General features: G+C 52.8%; 6 protein-coding genes across 6 annotated transcripts; 5 read left to right on the plus strand and 1 right to left on the minus strand.

Annotated features, from left to right (window-relative positions):
• Positions 1–1,889: 1,889 nt before the first annotated feature.
• Positions 1,890–3,802, plus strand: N7458_003564 (DUF4048 domain-containing protein; the record flags this gene model as incomplete). The annotated part of the gene is made up of 2 exons (XM_056906947.1): positions 1,890–3,520; positions 3,589–3,802. The coding sequence occupies 2 exons, from the start codon at positions 1,890–1,892 to the stop codon at positions 3,800–3,802; spliced, it is 1,845 nt and encodes a 614-aa protein (XP_056771054.1).
• Positions 3,803–4,472: 670 nt separating this feature from the next.
• N7458_003565 (translocation channel protein TIM22) lies at positions 4,473–5,126 on the plus strand (the record flags this gene model as incomplete). The annotated part of the gene is made up of 3 exons (XM_056906948.1): positions 4,473–4,565; positions 4,630–4,725; positions 4,791–5,126. The coding sequence occupies 3 exons, from the start codon at positions 4,473–4,475 to the stop codon at positions 5,124–5,126; spliced, it is 525 nt and encodes a 174-aa protein (XP_056771055.1).
• Positions 5,127–5,836: 710 nt separating this feature from the next.
• N7458_003566 (condensin subunit YCG1) lies at positions 5,837–9,346 on the plus strand (the record flags this gene model as incomplete). The annotated part of the gene is made up of 2 exons (XM_056906949.1): positions 5,837–7,894; positions 7,958–9,346. 2 exons carry the CDS (start codon positions 5,837–5,839, stop codon positions 9,344–9,346), a joined length of 3,447 nt encoding a protein of 1,148 aa, XP_056771056.1.
• Positions 9,347–11,532: 2,186 nt separating this feature from the next.
• Positions 11,533–13,744, plus strand: N7458_003567 (putative RNA binding protein (Arp); the record flags this gene model as incomplete). Its single annotated transcript, XM_056906950.1, has 4 exons — positions 11,533–11,688; positions 11,842–11,899; positions 12,007–12,713; positions 12,815–13,744. The coding sequence occupies 4 exons, from the start codon at positions 11,533–11,535 to the stop codon at positions 13,742–13,744; spliced, it is 1,851 nt and encodes a 616-aa protein (XP_056771057.1).
• A 1,396-nt stretch (positions 13,745–15,140) lies between these two features.
• pre6 (proteasome core particle subunit alpha 4) lies at positions 15,141–16,269 on the plus strand (the record flags this gene model as incomplete). The annotated part of the gene is made up of 5 exons (XM_056906951.1): positions 15,141–15,168; positions 15,250–15,256; positions 15,313–15,365; positions 15,481–15,868; positions 15,942–16,269. 5 exons carry the CDS (start codon positions 15,141–15,143, stop codon positions 16,267–16,269), a joined length of 804 nt encoding a protein of 267 aa, XP_056771058.1.
• A 295-nt stretch (positions 16,270–16,564) lies between these two features.
• Positions 16,565–17,193, minus strand: N7458_003569 (CHY zinc finger protein; the record flags this gene model as incomplete). The annotated part of the gene is made up of 4 exons (XM_056906952.1): positions 16,565–16,646; positions 16,703–16,932; positions 17,002–17,075; positions 17,133–17,193. The coding sequence occupies 4 exons, from the start codon at positions 17,191–17,193 to the stop codon at positions 16,565–16,567; spliced, it is 447 nt and encodes a 148-aa protein (XP_056771059.1).
• Between the last annotated feature and the right edge of the window lie 9 nt (positions 17,194–17,202).

Genomic DNA, 17,202 nt, shown 5'->3' on the forward strand with positions numbered 1-17,202 from the left:
GTACTCCTTGTCCATCGTTTATTTGGTGCAGTGCTAGAACTCTATCTACCGACTCCCAGTAAGGACGTGAACTGTTTCACTGTGGTATTTCACACTTCTATCATATGACAGACTTTCTTCTTCATGTTTACAATTGATTGTTTGTGTATAGACGCCCAGGAAATGCTCGGTCGACGGTGGTGTTCATCCATTGGAGGTTTATATTCGGAGCGACATAGTTACATCCAGATTCCAAATTGTAAGAAGTGGAAGTAGAAGGTATATCGATCAGACAAGATATTTGCTGTTCTCCCCAGGAAGGTCCCATGTGAGTGAAAGTGCGGTTAGATATGATTAGTGCATGTTTATCTCGCTCCTTCCCCACGGGCTATGTCGGGGGATATCATACAGCCCACGAGAATGATTTCCCAAAATTAAGACACACACAAAAACCCCTTCTATGACCATGAATCGAATCTTCGCCTCTCCTTCCCTATATAAACATCCCTCGCGACACCAAGATACTTCCCCTGGATACTCACACCCAACAATGCTCACATTTATATACTTACTAACACACTTAATACATCCCTTAAAAAGGCCTACAGTAAAGTCCCTGAAAAACATAAGGTAATCCTCCGCACGTTCTTGCTCTGCTCGACCGGGCTCCACCGATTGCTTCGTCACCCGCACCCGGCAGAACAGGCCTGCGTTTGTACATTTCTACCACTAGACCACTGGCGCGCCGGGCGGAGGATTACGAGGAACGACTGGAACTGGGTTATAAGCTGTGTTTGCCTTTGAACTTAGGACAGGAACTGCTTCATTATTGAGCTTCTGGAGACTTTGGAGGGGCCCATTCAAAATCTTCTTATCTGTTAGACGAAGGGTCCCTTGAAGAGATGTCGTAGTTTAAGGGGACTCATGCAGTATAATCCTTTACTTGGCATCTTGGTGGTTTCCTTGGGTCTTTCAGATCGTGAACTAGCGAGAGTCTCTACTACCTAGCATATGCCGTGCACTCTATACTTTGCAATCCCATTCAGGCGAGTTTATTATGCCTGACTATGCTGGTCTACCCGTCAAAGTGGATCTCCTACTTGGCGTCGAGTCCAGGCTTCCTTCCGACGACGATGATTAGCTGCCCACCGTCGAACGACCCACGCGGCTGGTGGGGGAAATGGACCAGACACGAATGTTATCACGGGAGCGAAGTGCTGGTGTTGATGTTGATGTTGATGTTCATGGGCTGTACTCGTCTGTGATATAGTTGACTGTCTATCTGGCGTGGTCGGAGATTAAACTGCTCGTAGGTGATTCGCGGCTGCGGTCACATGAGTACTGTACAAGTTGACGCAGGGACAGTCAGACGCCGATCACTACACCAGTCCGGGTCACCAAAGGACGAAGCTCCAGAAGGAATGGATCTGGACCGAACCGAGGGGGGAGAGTACTCCGTAAGACGGAGGATGGAGTAGGCAAATGACCAAGTACTCTAGCTGGAAGATATTCTTAGCTCTACGGAGTCTAGTATACGGAGTACAGTAAATGAGAATGGAGCCCCGGAGATTGACAATCCTCAGAATGGCCATAGTTAAGCACTTCGCCAAGTGGAACGAATGCCTCGGGCCCCTGAAACACTCGTGGCAACGATGCGCGGACGTGGAGACCCGCCAAATTAGGCCCGCGATCCACTTGACTGGCCAAGTCCGCTCTCCTCAGGAGAAAAAGGAACCCTCTCTCTCTCTCTCCTCCTCCACATCAACCTCTCTTCTCTCTTCTATTTTCCTTCTCTTCCCTCCAATTCCCTCCCAGTCTTGTACATTAATCTTTTTTTCTTCATGTTCGATCTTGTCTAGACTCTGTGAATACTCTCTCCCCTTTCTCTCGCTCTCGTTGGCTGGTCCACCATGGAGCTCTCCCCGGGAACGGGTGACACCCTCACCCACGGTCCTCATCCGCATGCGTCCCCAACTTCGATGGCCGCGACCACGGCGGCCACGGCCGTCGACTCTCCAACCCAACCGGATCCTTCCTCTCAGAAACCATCCCTCTCCCGATCAGCCTCTCTTTTGCAACAGAAGCGGTCATCGCTCCCACCTCGTGCTCACGCCGGAGCTCGCCACGCGAAACGCTTAACCCTAAACTTCCCCATCAACATCCCGCTGGACCAGCTTTCAGCTGCAACTACCGCAGAACCCACCGTCTCTTCCCCAGGATCCATGACCCCCGTGACACCGTCATCGACTCGGCTATCCCCCGCACTCCCCGCGGGGACTCCCATGCCCTTCGATGTCGAAGACGACGGCTACGATTTCCTCCGCGCCATTGCCTCGCAAGAACGGAAGGTATTGGAGCTTCGAGAGGAGCTGCACCGGGCCGAGACGGAATTGTCGACGTTGAAGAAACAGTGGGCACAATCGGAAAGGACCAGGAAACGGACTGAAATCAGCCTTCATGCTGAACCGCTACTACCGCTGCGGACTGCCGATCTCAACGCTCCCGATGCATCAAGTTCCCATCGTCGGGAGCAGAGCCTGAGTTCGGTGGCAAGCTCGTCAGTGTCACAAGAGCGAGTCAGTCGGGAGCTCGACAGACGCTCCAGTGTGCGTGTGGCGCCTGTGGCGCCTCCCAAGGGAAGCACTATTTCGGCCAACGGTCGGCGGGTGTTTCAGGGGTCTCACACCCGGACGCTCTCTCTGCTGTCCCCGATCACCGCACCCAGTCCGCCTAGCGGTGGAGCTAGCCCGTCTGATAGTGATCGTGTAGGTCGCACCCCTCGGTCAGCGACGTTGCCATCGGTGGAGCGTGGGAATGTGTCTAGTATTGGGGATCCCATGGATGAGAGCCAGGTCCCAGACCATGTACTGGCTCAGTGGCGAAAGAACATGCCTCCTCCATCAAGGGAGGCCCTGATGCGTACGGGCAAGCAGATGGCTTCGGATCTACGCGAAGGCTTGTGGACATTCTTTGAAGATATTCGACAGGCTACAGTCGGCGAGGAAGGTATCAACGCGACAGAGTCACGCACCACGTCTCAATCAAACGGTTCATTGGCGCCCTCCGCCGCACGCAAGCGAGACTCGTTGGCGAAATCACGGAGTCGAGAGCGACTATCCGCTACGGGAACTGTCTCACGATCGTCGTCGTCATCGTCGGCACGGGGCAGGGGGACAGCGGCCGAGAAAACATCTGGTAAAGACACCAAATCGGCAAACATTTCTACGTCTTTCTGGGATGAATTCGGGGTTGATTCACCAGCGCAGACGTCCCCCCGCCCCGGCGCTCATCGCAGCCCCTCCGACAACACCATCGCCGCCACGACCCCACGGGACAAGACCGACTCCGGGCCTCCCGATCACCGCTCCACCAGTCAAGTCGAAACGGATGATGATACCGTCGATAACTGGGATATGTGGGATACGCCGCTGCCCGCGTCCAAGATGACGCACACACCCTCGTCGAGCCGGTCAACGGTGGAATCCTCAAAACTTGATCAATCACCCAATACACAAGGCAGCAGCCCCCGAACGAGTGCTAGGTACCATTCGACCTTTTCTGATTTCATCTATGACAACCTCGTTATGCGCTGACGCCCGCTCCCCCTAGCTTTAGCGAGTGGAACCCGAGTTCTGCCGCGCCCGATCCCAGCGTCACCGAAGGCATTCCCTGGCCGACCATCACCAAGCTGGCCCCCTCGAAACTCCAGCGTACCGCCTCGAATCTCATGGCCGAGTGGGAACGTAGTCTTTCGCCATCCCCATCTCCCGAACGGAAGGACTCTTCCGGATACAATCGTGGCAAAAACGACAAAAAGGACTAAGAGATTCTCTTGTTCTTTCTCTATCTTTCTTCGTTGTATATACTTACCCCATTTTCCTTCTCCGGCTCTCCCATTGAGAGTCTCCGTTGGACGAATTGGCACGACACACATCCCCCCATCCACGGACTTATGCTGAGTTACGACTTGTTTTAACGCACGAGAGCGTTGGTTTTTTCTTTCAGTTGCTTATATTTGGGATATTTGGCAGTATTTCGGTTTCAGTTTCATCGCTTTGCACGCTTGGTTCGGGGATTTTTTCGATACTGGTATCTAGAATAACCCATAGCCGTGCCGAAACAAGACCAATGTAAGGAATACTTGATGTCTGTTTTCTTGGTTCTCTGCGCCGTAGAGTTGCGTCCTGTAGTGCCCAATACGAACCTGAATGATTTCCCATGCCTGTGGATTATCTAGAGCGGATCACGTGCAGAACTGCGTAACTGGTCTTCCTTGGCCACCGTAAAAATAAATTTGCGCGAGTCGCCGCCTCCGCAAGATCTCCGCGCCTCTCGGGACCAGACTTTTGTTCCAGTCGCATCCACGCAGAGGACCTCATACCCACATCTCTCTCTACTTTGTCTGCGCAGCATTCTTTTCAGACAGTCCTCCAATTTACTTTCTTTCCCCCTCCCTCGCCCGAATCCTCATTTAATCTTCACTACCATCCACGATGAGTATTCCTGGAATGTCCCAAGGCCTGGGGGCCCTCGGAAACAACCAAACGGCCGGCATGAGCGAGCAAGAACAGGCTATGGTTAAGATGGTATGCCCTCTCACCCCATTCTAGAGGTATATGATTTGATTAATTAACCCTCCTCCGCCAATAGATGCAAGCTGGTATGGAGTCATGCCCCGTCAAAACCGTCATCTCCGGTACAATGGGTTTCGCACTCGGTGGTGCCTTCGGTCTCTTCATGGCCAGTGTATGTCCAACCCTCGATTTCCTCCTCATCCAAACAACCATATCTCTAACCCTCCAATCCGACAGATGTCCTACGACTCCCCCCTGACCCCACAAGGCCGCGAAATCGCCGACCTCCCCTGGCGCGAACAAGTCCGCCGCGGCTTCAAAGACATGGGCAAACGCTCCTTCTCCTCCGCCAAGAACTTCGGTATCGTCGGCGCCCTCTACTCCGGAACAGAATGCTGTATCGAGGGTCTCCGCGCAAAGAACGACTTGACCAACAGTGTTGCTGCGGGGTGTTTGACTGGTGGTATTTTGGGCGCGAAGGCCGGTCCCCAGGCTGCTGCTTTTGGGTGTGCGGGCTTTGCGGCGTTTAGTGCTGCTATTGATGCTTATATGCGTATGCCTTCGGAGGAGTAGAGCTATCCTTGCTTTTCTCTGTGGGGATACTCTGGCTCATTGTGCTTTTTCTTTGGTTTGTATATTATCATGGCGCTTGGCGAATTTTGGGATAGATGGGAGCATAGAGGGCGTTTGATTTGTTTTTTCCCCTGGTTTTTAACCTGTATCATACTTACTCAAGGGACATGGGTTATGAAAACACATAGAGCTTTGAACAGACGCGGATAATCACTCTTCTCATTACTTGTTGGACATTTCTCTTGTTCTATGATAGAAGCCCAGCCAACGTGGCATATGGCAGGTGGCTAACTTGCGACTCCCAGTAATTTGGCTCTTGTATGGCAGAAATCTATGTCGGAATCTGTTCTGTATTCTCAAGATAGTTAGGGAAGGAAAGATACACGAATACCTTCTACTCCTCATACACACCCCGGGGAACTTTTAATCATTTTGAGAGTTGATATTAAGTTCTCCACAGATTTACTTATCATAAAGAACCACAAAAAAGCAGAAACAGAACGGTCAATAGCACTTCGTTGGTTTACTATAGACGGACCTGGCTCGTGGCAAAGATAGGATAAGTCAGCGCCCACGTGACCGCTTATCAAGGTTCCCCGTTTGGGCTGTTTGTTTACCGCCCGCCACTCCTCCTGGCTTTCATCTGTGGATGCGCGACTGCCATGCTTTTCGCCCTACACTAATTGCCTCTCGACAACCCCACGTCCACCATGCCTGGCAGAGTCGCCGCCCGTTCGACTTCAGCAGCGACCCGTAGGTCATCTGCACAACCGTCTACTGGACGCGCCCCCTCGGTGACTCCGTCCTTTGCGATTCCCGAAGAGCCCGCCCTCCCCTCATCATCGCCCAACCTCCGCCGAGATGTGTGTGCTATATTTGCAGATGCTCAACGATCAACCACTGGCCACCGCAAGCTCATGGTGCGCTTGCGCAAGCTACAGGAAATTTGCTGTGGCATTTATCAGAAGAACAAGAAGGGGACCGACCGAGAGCAGGAGGATATTGTGATACCCGAAGAGGCGACGGTCGCCGAGAAGGAATTCAATGTCGAGGTTGGCCGCTGTGTGCTGCGTATTCTTCCGATCAAAAAGTCAGAGCCTGTCGGTGAGCGCGTCCTGCGCTTCCTGGACACTTTTCTCGCCCATGCCTACGACAAGGATAATGAGCTTCTTCCATCCAAGAACGAGGAGGATGATGGAATGCAATCTGCGCCCGAGACCCCGACTTCACGCCTGACTTCGAGTCTCGTAGACTTGATTACGCCCGTTCTCGCCTCCAAGGACAAAGTGGTCCGATTCCGCGCGGCCCAGATTATCGCACACATCGTCAACACGCTCGAGTCAATCGACGATGAATTGTATCATACCATCCGACAGGGGATGCTGAAGCGAATTCGTGATAAGGAGTCATCAGTGCGCGTACAGGCTGTCATCGGCCTGGCACGGCTAACTGGAAACGAGGATGATGAGGACGGCCCCGACGACAACTCCACGGCACTACTGGAGAAATTGATCGAGATCATGCAAAATGATACAAGTGCGGACGTCCGCAAGAGCCTTCTATCGAATCTCCCGCTATCTCAAGTTACCCTTCCATACCTTTTGGAACGAGCCCGCGACCTCGACGCTGTAACACGACGAACATTATATTCGCGCCTTTTACCGACACTTGGTGATTTCCGTCATTTGTCCTTGGGCATGCGAGAGAAGCTGCTGCGCTGGGGCCTGCGTGACCGCGACGAAAGTGTTCGCAAAGCCACTGGCAAGTTGTTCTACGATCGCTGGGTCGAAGACTGTGCTGGTACCAACCAGGTCGAAAACGCGGGCCAACGATCTGCCCCCAATCAAAGCGCTCTCCTCGAACTGTTGGAGCGAATTGATGTCGTCAGCTCCGGTATTGAAAGCGGTATTGCCCACGAAGCAATGCGTAGCTTCTGGGAGGGCCGCCCCGACTATCGGGAAGCCGTTGTCTTCGATGAACCTTTCTGGGAGTCCTTGACCGGAGAGTCAGCATTCATGCTCCGTACATTCAACGAGTTCTGCCGTGTCTCGAACGAAGGAAAGTATGACGATCTCGCAGATGAGAAGATGCCCACAGTCACCGCACTGGCCTACTACCTCTCCAAGTACACCTCGGACTTGCTGCGGCGGAAGAAGCTTGGCAAGGGTACTGGTGATGCCAACGACGAAGACGCAACTGAGAACGAATTTATTGTGGAGCAGCTATTGTATATCGCAATTACTTTGGACTACAGTGATGAAGTGGGTCGTAGGAAGATGTTCTCCCTCCTGCGAGAGTCGCTTGCCGTCCCAGAACTGCCAGAAGAATGCACGAAACTTACAATCGAGGCTCTCCGATGCGTTTGCGGGCCAGACATTGCCGGCGAGAGCGAATTCTGCAGCGTGGTCCTCGAAGCTATCGCTGAAGTGCACGACACCATCAGCACCGAGGACAGCTTCGTGTCGGCCAAGTCGGAAATCAGTGACGATGCTAGCAGCCGCGCTCGATCTGAGACGCCTGCCACTGAAGATGAACGGCCGTTCAACAAGGAAGAAGCCAAGGCAAAGATTCTCCGGGAGATTGTGGTAAATATGAAGTGTCTCCACATTGCGCAGTGCATGCTTCAAAATGTTGAGGGTAACTTGCAACAAAACATGAACCTGCGTACCATGTTGAACAGCCTCGTCGTGCCCGCCGTGCGAAGCCACGAGGCTCCTATTCGGGAGCGAGGTCTATATTGCTTGGGTCTGTGCTGTCTCCTCGACAAGGTTTGTTTTATCTGACCTCTCTCCTTCTCGTAAATTTCGCCTGCTAATACGAAAAACTTTTAGAATGTCGCTGAGGACAACATGACTCTGTTCATCCATTGCTATAGCAAGGGCCACGAGGGCCTCCAGGTGACCGCCATTCACACCATCTGTGACATGATCACGACACATCCGTCGCTGCTCGCACCAGTCACGGAATCTGACGGAGAGACGGTGGCAACCCCCGCTATCCAGAAACCTATCTTGAAGGTGTTTTCTCGGGCTCTGAAGGCCAACTCTCCCGCTGCCGTGCAATCGGCCGCTGCTACTGCGCTTTCAAAGCTACTGCTCACAAACACCTTCACCCCGTCTGGACCGAACGTGCCGCCTGGTATCCAAGAATTCAATCAGAATGCCGTCGAGACACTCCTGCAGAGCCTCGTTGTTGCTTTCTTCCACCCACGCACTCGCGATAATCCTGCTCTTCGTCAGTCGCTCGCGTATTTCTTCCCTGTCTATTGCCATTCGCGACTGGAAAACACCCAGCATCTGCGACAGGTTGCTGTTCCAGTCGTCCGAGCAGTCATGAACGCCGCCGAGGAGTATTACTCGCTCGAGGCTGAAGAGGACAGTGACGGTGAGATTGACGAGAGTGTTGGCGAGCGTGAAGTCAAGGCCCTTATGACCGGCGTCATTGGCATGCTTGCTGAATGGACTGATGAACGCCGTGTGGTGGGACTGGGTGGCGAGCGTATTCTGGCTGGTGGTGCAGCTAGCTCCACCGCTTGCGGCTGGGTACACCTCGCACTGGTTAAGAACATTCTTGAACGAGTTCTGGGTGTGAGTGCTGGCACTAACCGTTGCTCCCGGGAAGAGCGCAAGCTCCTATTCTCTCTGCTCAGCAAGCTCTACATTGCGGCCCCCACGCTTCCCTCACGTGCTAGTTCTCGCGCTCCCGAGGGCGAAGATCAATTCCGCAGTAGTATTCGAAGCGCCACTGGTATCGAGATTGATCCCGACAATGTCCAATTGGCCCAAGAGGTCAAGGAATTGTTGGACCAGACCATTGACGAGGGCTTGGCTGGGGAAGCTTCCAGTCGCAATGCCCTGGTGAAAAGCAAGAACGCCATTCTCAAGATTCTTGCCGTTGCCCAGGACGCTCGCGCTGCCAGCGTTCGCCCGCGTGCTGGTACTGAGGATCTGGAAAGTGACGCTGGGAGCGTTCGATCCTTTAGTGTCCGTCGCTCTGTTGAGCCGAGCAGTCGCCGCCACATGTCTGTGGAACCTAGCATCATGGAGGAAGATGAAGGCGACAGCGGAATTCGCTCTGGTAGCGTGCGACCTACTGTTGAGGGCGGGTTTGCCACTCGGAATGTAGTCTCCATCGAGCCTAGCATCATGGAGGAAGATGAAGATGATGACCATGACACCAGCCGCGGCACCGTAATCAAGGAAGAGGTTGCCGATGAATGATGATTTTTCCTTTTTTTGGTCTAGGCTTTGTGGACTGGCTGGCGTTGGTCGTGTTTGAGGTTTGGAACTTGGAACATTTTGGCAGCCTGTGGGCTTCTTGATGAATTGGATTATCTGGCGCTTGCATAGGATGGGATGTTGATTCTTTCATTCTTCTTTTGAATATTATTCTTGAACATATGTTGTATAATCTTGGACCCTTGGAGTGTGCAGTCACATAGCTTTAGTAAGTTCTGGACAAGAGATGATTTGTGTCCATCAGAAGACCGTCTTCTCGTGGAAACTGGTCAGACAGAGGGATCCCCTCCTGCCTGATGATTTAGGTAACCATTCCTATTTGGCTTAGTTTACGGTAACTACTGTAGGAGTCTCGCTGGCCGTAAAAAAAGGTATACTAAATAATATAGGATACTCCTAACTTATACTACCCAACGCATCGAGAGACATTCCATTACATTCACAGATTTCAAGTAAATCAGCTTCTGGGACAGCACTCTGCCTTCGTCATTCCGCCCTAACCTCCTGCGTACGCAATTTGCCTTGCCAGCTGCTATTGCTTTCTTCATAACCGTAGATATAGGTTTTTGTGTTCTTTCGAGCTCTTTCGGAACCAAAGGGGTTCCGTGAATTTGAAGGATTAGATGAGAGCTTGAATGCGGAGCCTGAGAGGCTTCGTGAGTTGGCCACGTCGGAGGAACCCTTGGAAGACGTGAAGGCCTTGCGAAAAAAATGGACGGAGCGTAGGGATACAGGCGGTGACAAGGACAACAATTTGCTCGATACTAATGTAGAGGTTAGAGATTGTATAGCAGAAAAATAGGGAGGAGACTAATAGACCCCAGAGAACTAATGGTACTACATTTGCAGAATGACTATGGGCTTGCCATGCTTCCTACACCACGGACCGATATCAGTGTTGTCGGTATATCTGGGATTTGTGGAATTAATAAGGTTATTGCTGCTCATCTAATTCTCATTGGAACCTTTCAACCTATAACATGGTAGGTTTCTCATCTGAAGTCCTAGTATATATTTCCGATACACAACTTCGGTCCCGGAATCTGATTATGGTCAACTCATCTCAATCCACGGATAAATGGGACTCTTCTGAATTGACAAATCCAAGCATAGAAGACCCTCAGAAGAGACAACAGCAAATCCAGTGAACAGGGCGTATACAATAACTGGTAGCTGTATAGTTAGTTAATAGTTAATAGTTAACCCATGGATGGAACTCGCGATTCGATTACTCAGCAATATGTGACACGTGACTCCCCGGTGAGCATGGTTGACCAGGTGCAAGTCCGATGGATTCACTGGGACACCAGGTTTAACTGGGGATCAGGTATTCCTTTGACCTTTGACCTTTGAACTTTGAACTTTGTATCTATTCTCACCTACCTCGATGCATTGGCCCTCATCTAATCCAATGGACTGGCCTTGTTTCTCCTGCATTGAGGTTCCCCTCCTTCTACTCCTCCTCTAGGCAGCATCCCGCTTGGATTCTGACAGGGATCCACCCGCGTGGTACCTCTGCTAAGTTGTGCACAGGTTTCTCCGAGGCCAACAGAGTTGTCAAGTTCAACTTGGCCCATTTCAATTCCCTTGGCTTCGGATGATTAATTTAAGAGAGAGCGAGCATTCAGTATGAGTGAGACCGCCGCAGGGATCTGGCCCCGTTTGGGGTTGCACGGCGGAAGTCCGTGGATGGCCTCAGGGGAAGAAAAAGAATCAGAAAATCAGAAAATCATAGCGAGGAAATGGGCATTGCCAGAGGCGATCCTAAACGTAACCATCGAATTGATACTGGTGGAATAGAATCTTATCGTATCTATAGTACCCAAATTCCATCTTCCTTCGTGCAGTTCCATTCGGGGCAAGTCATCCTCTCCCGTCAACCCGAGACTTTTCTTTTCTCGCAACTCCACATCTTTTTCGCGCCAGTTGGGCTTCTTTTCTCCTCTTCTTCTTTCTCCTCCCCCCCCCTTTCTCTCTTCTCCCCCCGGGCTTCTCTTTTCCTTTCGTTTCTCCACGACATCACCGATCTCCCCCCCCGGTCTGTCGTGTTGAATTGTCTTCTGCATTTTTCCCGGCAGAGACATTCGCCCCCCCTCCCCCCCTTTACCCCCCTCCTCGTCCCCCGGGCTGCTCCCTCTGCCACTCCGGTTGGCAGCGACAACTCAGCGATGGCGGCCGTATCAGCACCCACTCCCAAGCTGGATCGCTACATCGTCATCCACGTTGCGACCACTTGCGACGAGCATGGCGTCTATGTTACCAAGGATTCCGCCGAGGTCATCGAATTGGGCTGGATCCTGCTGGATTCCAAGACCTGTGAGGAGGTACACACAATCCCCGAAACCCACTCATCCCCCAACGGTTTTTCCTATGCCGTGGATTCTTTCCACCCCTCCAGGATCCTCTCCCCAAATGGAACATATCAAATCCAACGAAACGATCAGCATGACTAACAATTCCTCGTTCCATCTCTATAGCTCCACCGTGAGAGCGTCCTCGTCAAGCCCGTCAACACCCCAATTACGCCGCTGTGCAGTAAGCTTGCCTCTTTGCCCCCCCTCCTCCTCGGGACAGATAACCGACTTGTATACCCAATACTCGCCGAAAACGATTCAACAGCTGACCCAATGTGATGACCACAGCGAGCTTGACTACCTTGACATGGGAGCACGTTCGCTCTGCAGGTACCTTCCGCGATGCCATTTCCCGATTCGATGCCTTTGCCCAGGAACACCTCACCAGCAAAAAACTCGAGTTTGCCTTTGTGACCTTGGATTCTTGGGATCTGCGTGTGCAGCTGCCCCGCGAGGCCCGTGATAAGGCCTTCGCGCTGCCTGCATACCTGCAGCACTCCCGCACTTTCGACCTGCGTACCGAATATCAACGCTGGCAAACCCATCACCCCGAGTCGCTGCCGTTTGGTCCCAGCTCCCTCTCCAACATCTGCGCCGCCCTCGAAGTTGAGCCCGTTCAGTCATCGGCTCCCATCAAGCACAATTTGCCTTTCCATCTGCAAGCATTGGCTCCTGCTTCGCCGCGCCGTGCCATGGAAGAGTCGATCACTCTGGCCCGCGTCCTCCGGGGTCTGATCCGCAAGTCTCAGCCCCCGCACGAGCACCCCGAGATCCTCACTCGCCCCATGGATGCCCACGCGGATGTTCGTGCCTTCTTGGCGGAGCGCAGCAAGGTCCTGCATCTGAGCGGTCTCCCCCACGATACCACGCAATCGGAGTTGGAGAGCTGGTTCACCCAATTCGGTGGCCGGCCTATTGCTTTCTGGACCCTGCGGACTCCAGACCAGCACAAGCCTACCGGCACCGGGTTTGCGGTCTTCTCGTCCCACGAGGAGGTATGTTTAACCTAGCTGAAGAGAGGTTGATCCAATCTCTGTTTTTTGCATCCTACCCACTATCATTACCCACTATCATCTTTTGCTAACCCCTCATCTAGGCTGCTGAAAGCCTGTGCATGAATGGCCGTGCCCTCAACGAAAAGGCCATCGAGGTGTCCCCCTCCTCCAGCCGTGTCCTCGACCGGGCTGCTGAGATTCTCACGCCGTTCCCGCCCTCTAAGAACCGCCCACGTCCCGGTGACTGGACTTGCCCGTCCTGCGGTTTCTCCAACTTCCAGCGCCGTACCGCCTGCTTCCGCTGCTCGTTCCCCGCTATGGCGGCGGCTCCGGACCCCATGGGCTACGGCTACGGCTATGGCCCGCCAAACATGATGCCTCCTCACATGGGCCACGGCCACGGAATGGGCGGTCACGGACGTGGTATGGGTGGAAACGGTGGCGTGGTTCCTTTCCGTGCTGGCGATTGGAAGTGCGGCTCTGAGGGGTGCGGATACCACAACTTTGCCAAGAACATCAACTGTCTTCGCTGCGGTGCTCCTCGCTCGGGTGCTGCCGTCGTGGCTGACTCGGCGTTCCCCTCGCCCATGGACCCTCCGTCGCAGTTCGGCATGGGCCCCAACTCGATGGCCAGCACTCCTGCTCCCGGTCCCTTTGCCTCCACTGCTGGGGGCTTCGGCAGCTTCGGTCAGCAGTTCAGTGGCCCGCCTAACAACTATACTCTCCCCTCTGGTGGCCTGAGCAACACCCCTGGTGGCTACCCACCTATGGGCCAGATGAACTCGGGATACGGCTCGTCGAACGCTTCCCACTCCGCCGCCTCCTTCGCCAATCCGGCTACTCAGGCTGCATTCACCGGTGCTGATCACGGTGTGCCGTCCACCAGCGCCTCCAACGGTGCCTTCTACGGTGGCTCCGAGGGTTCCAGCGACCCTTTCGCCTTCCTGTCCACCGGCCTCGGCGGCCTGACAGTCTCGGATGATGCACACTCTCGCCGCAATGGCGCTGGTGCTAACAAGTCGCCCGCTTAAACGAGCGGCCTGACTGTATCCATGTCATCTCAAAATGCCCGAACGAATCGGGCGGTCACACTTACGTTGTCCATATTGCAATCCTGCGCTGTGGCAGGTATATGCGCTGGTTGATACTCGTTGATACGCATTTGTATAAGGGATTCTGCGGTTCCGGTGCATCGGGTTGGAAGGAGCAGGCGGGTTAGCGTGTTGATGATTCCGAGTTTCTCTCTCACCCTCTCGCCGGCCTGGGATTTGTGTGGGATGTTTTCTTATATTTGTTGTCGTTTTTTCCCTCTATTTTCTCTCTCGTCATCTCTTTGGTTGTTGAGCGGCTCCGCTCCCCCTTGATTCCATCTTGAGCTATCTATGGTTTTTTGGTCTGTTTTTTATTTTGTTGATCTTGTTTTTATTTTACAAAGGATGGCGGCGACTGGAACCTTGGCCGGGGCGTGGGTTTTGTTTTTATATGAAACCGTTGTCTTGAGTCGGTTTCGGACGCGAACGCATTGTGAGCCTGGGTTGCGCACTCGACCTGCTTTGCATTTTAGATCTTTGGTCGTCCCTTTTCTGCGTTGGGTCATGGCAAGCGTCGGAGAATTTCACGGTATTGATCTCACGGATGGGATATACAAATGGCTCGGACTCCGTTGGGGGTGTTGGGGGATTTCCTTTTGCGAACTTGCGCTGGTGATGATGGATTGGAGGGCTCTCTTTTCTTTTTCTCGACCTCCGCCAGAGCATGCTGAATGCAACAAAAAAGATTGTTCTGTCTATATTTTCATTCTTGATCTTCTGTGTATTGCATCTATTTGTCTCTTCGTTGTATGTGTTTTTAAGGTGGCTCCGCATGGCTTGGTGCTGGAGCTTGACTATAAGGATATGAGGCAGAGTTGTATGGTGCCCTCGGTACATGTGTTGGGTATAATCGATGCGATTCGGTTTTGATTGGAGCTTTCATCTGAGTAGAGTCTTTGGTTCAATTTTACAAAGCCCTCGTACACGGCTGGGTGGGATGTGTATCAGTCTTATAGATCTGACTTTGTTGGACTCGGGCCCCTCGAGCAGGCAGTAGACTAACATAATTCCGTATCCCTATTCTAGCCATCAGACATGATTAAGCCAATTAAACAAAACCCACTCTCCGAGACCGCAAGTCTGTCCAAATTCTCCATTGAAACCTTGTCCTGGAATCAAATGTTGAGATTTACCCGCGCGGCTGCGCCAAGGCAACCGTCCGCTGTCGCGTCCACCGCCCGCTGGAACCCCGTCATGGCTGCTGCCGAACTCCATCACCGTCCTCTCTGTCCCAGCGCCCTTCTCCTCCAACCTCTTTCCCCCTCATTGATTCCCTTGGAAGGTTGTATCACACTTCTCTTCTGCACCTAATTCGTTTCATTGCTCCTGCGTCACCATGTCCGGCTACGACCGAGCTCTTTCAGGTAAGCCAGCTAGCTCTCCGAATGACCAGCTCCCTTGGCTCTCCTCTTTGACATGAGATCGACGATGCTAACTCATCCTAGTATTCAGGTATGAGTTAACCTTGCTGCTCTTCAGCTCCTTCGATAGGCTGACATATCCTCCAGCCCCGATGGGCACGTCTTCCAGGTCGAATATGCCATGGAGGCCGTGAAGCGAGGTAAGGCTACTCCCCTCCTGCGAGTCTAGCATCTTAGCTCCCAGACCTGTGACTCTTCGATAGGGTTACTCTTTGTTATGTTTTGGATAGGCTACTAATCTCTCTCTCGCGACAGGAACTTGCGCCGTCGGCGTCAAAGGCAAGGACATCGTCGTCCTCGGCTGCGAGAAGCGTTCCGCCCTCAAGCTCCAAGATACCCGTATCACGCCCTCCAAGATCGCCAACGTTGATGAACACGTCTGCCTCGCCTTCGCTGGACTGAACGCCGATGCCCGTATCCTGATCGACAAGGCCCGGTTAGAGGCCCAGTCACACCGTCTGACGGTCGAGGACCCCGTCACCATCGAATATATCACCAAATACGTTGCCGGTGTGCAACAGCGTTATACACAGAGTGGTGGTGTTCGTCCGTTCGGTATTAGCACGCTCGTTGTTGGCTTTGACAAGAATGACTCTACACCGCGCCTTTACCAGACCGAGCCCTCTGGTATCTACTCTGCCTGGTTAGTCTTTCCTTCCTTACCCATGCTCCTTTCTAGTTTACAGGGGTTTAACCACTTTGACTCCTACGTACAGGAAAGCCAATGCCATTGGCCGATCCAGCAAGACCGTTCGCGAGTTCCTTGAGCGTAACCACCAGGACGACATGGACCGCGAGCAGACAATTCAGTTGACTATCAAGTCATTGCTCGAAGTAGTGCAGACCGGTGCCAAGAACATTGAGGTGGCAATCATGGCCCCTGGCAAGCGTGTGGAGATGCTGCCCGACGACCAAATCGAGTCGTACGTTAAGAGCATCGAGACCGAGAAGCAAGAGGAGGCGGCCAAGAAGAAGACCGGTCGGGGCGGTGCTGGTACAGCTGCTATTCTGACCCGGTCTGGCGGTGGCGAGACGGCCGAATAAGAAGGATAGAGGAGGTGTCTGGTCACCCTGCGGGGGTGATCAGATCTGTGATTTGTGCCTATTTACTGTAGCGCTGGTCTCTTTACTTGATGAGAACTCAAAACCACGAAATTCCTACACAACTGACATTGCCATGCTTCACAAAGATATTCCCGTATAGAGTAAAAGTGGGTATTGATGCAATGCAGATCTGGCTCTATGGTCCCTGGACGAGGATATAGTATAACTTGACATGAACAGACACAAGTAGAAAATCGTTAAATTCATGAAGAGGAGAGCTACCGATTGACCCCATCTAGCCCATCCGGTCGGACACGTCGCGTATATTGAACAAGGATCGTTCTTGGTCGCCCCGAACCCGGTCGTCTTTGAGCATCCTACAAACATGTCAGCTCTTGTAGCGAAACTGGTATCTCCGCGGCCCTCGACATACCTGCTGTCCATGCGCGCATCATCACCTTCCACCTGAAGTGTTGGCTTGGGGGTCACAGCCTCGAGAACGAAGTGGTTATCGCAGTGTGGGCAGTACTCGTCACTAGAGCGAGACACAACGGCGTTAGTCCGTAATCCTCTTGGTTGACTGGGCGCGGGGTATCTATACCTCTCTTCGAATTCGGCGGCGTCCCTGCGGAAGCACTTCTTGCACTTTTTGCAGGCAAAGATCTATAGAGACAAAGAGAAGTTAGTCTGGATCTTGCAGGACTTTTCTGGGCTGAAACTATATCACCATACCATCTCCTGAGACTTTTGCAGCATATGTGACTCCTGCTCCTGGTGGCATTCGGCGCAATCAAACCATTTTCGGCCTTGTCGAGGGGTCAGTCAATTGCTCGTTCAGATCATAGGCTTCGGATTGGGCGTACAGCAAGGGGAGCGAATAGACACCTGCGCGTTAAGAATGTGTTTACTGCGACGTAGGATCATTAGTTTGTG

This window comes from Penicillium daleae, assembly GCF_028827525.1.
Source record: "Penicillium daleae strain IBT 16125 chromosome Unknown utg000002l_segment0_segment0, whole genome shotgun sequence".
In the NCBI taxonomy this organism is placed as follows: domain Eukaryota; kingdom Fungi; phylum Ascomycota; class Eurotiomycetes; order Eurotiales; family Aspergillaceae; genus Penicillium; species Penicillium daleae.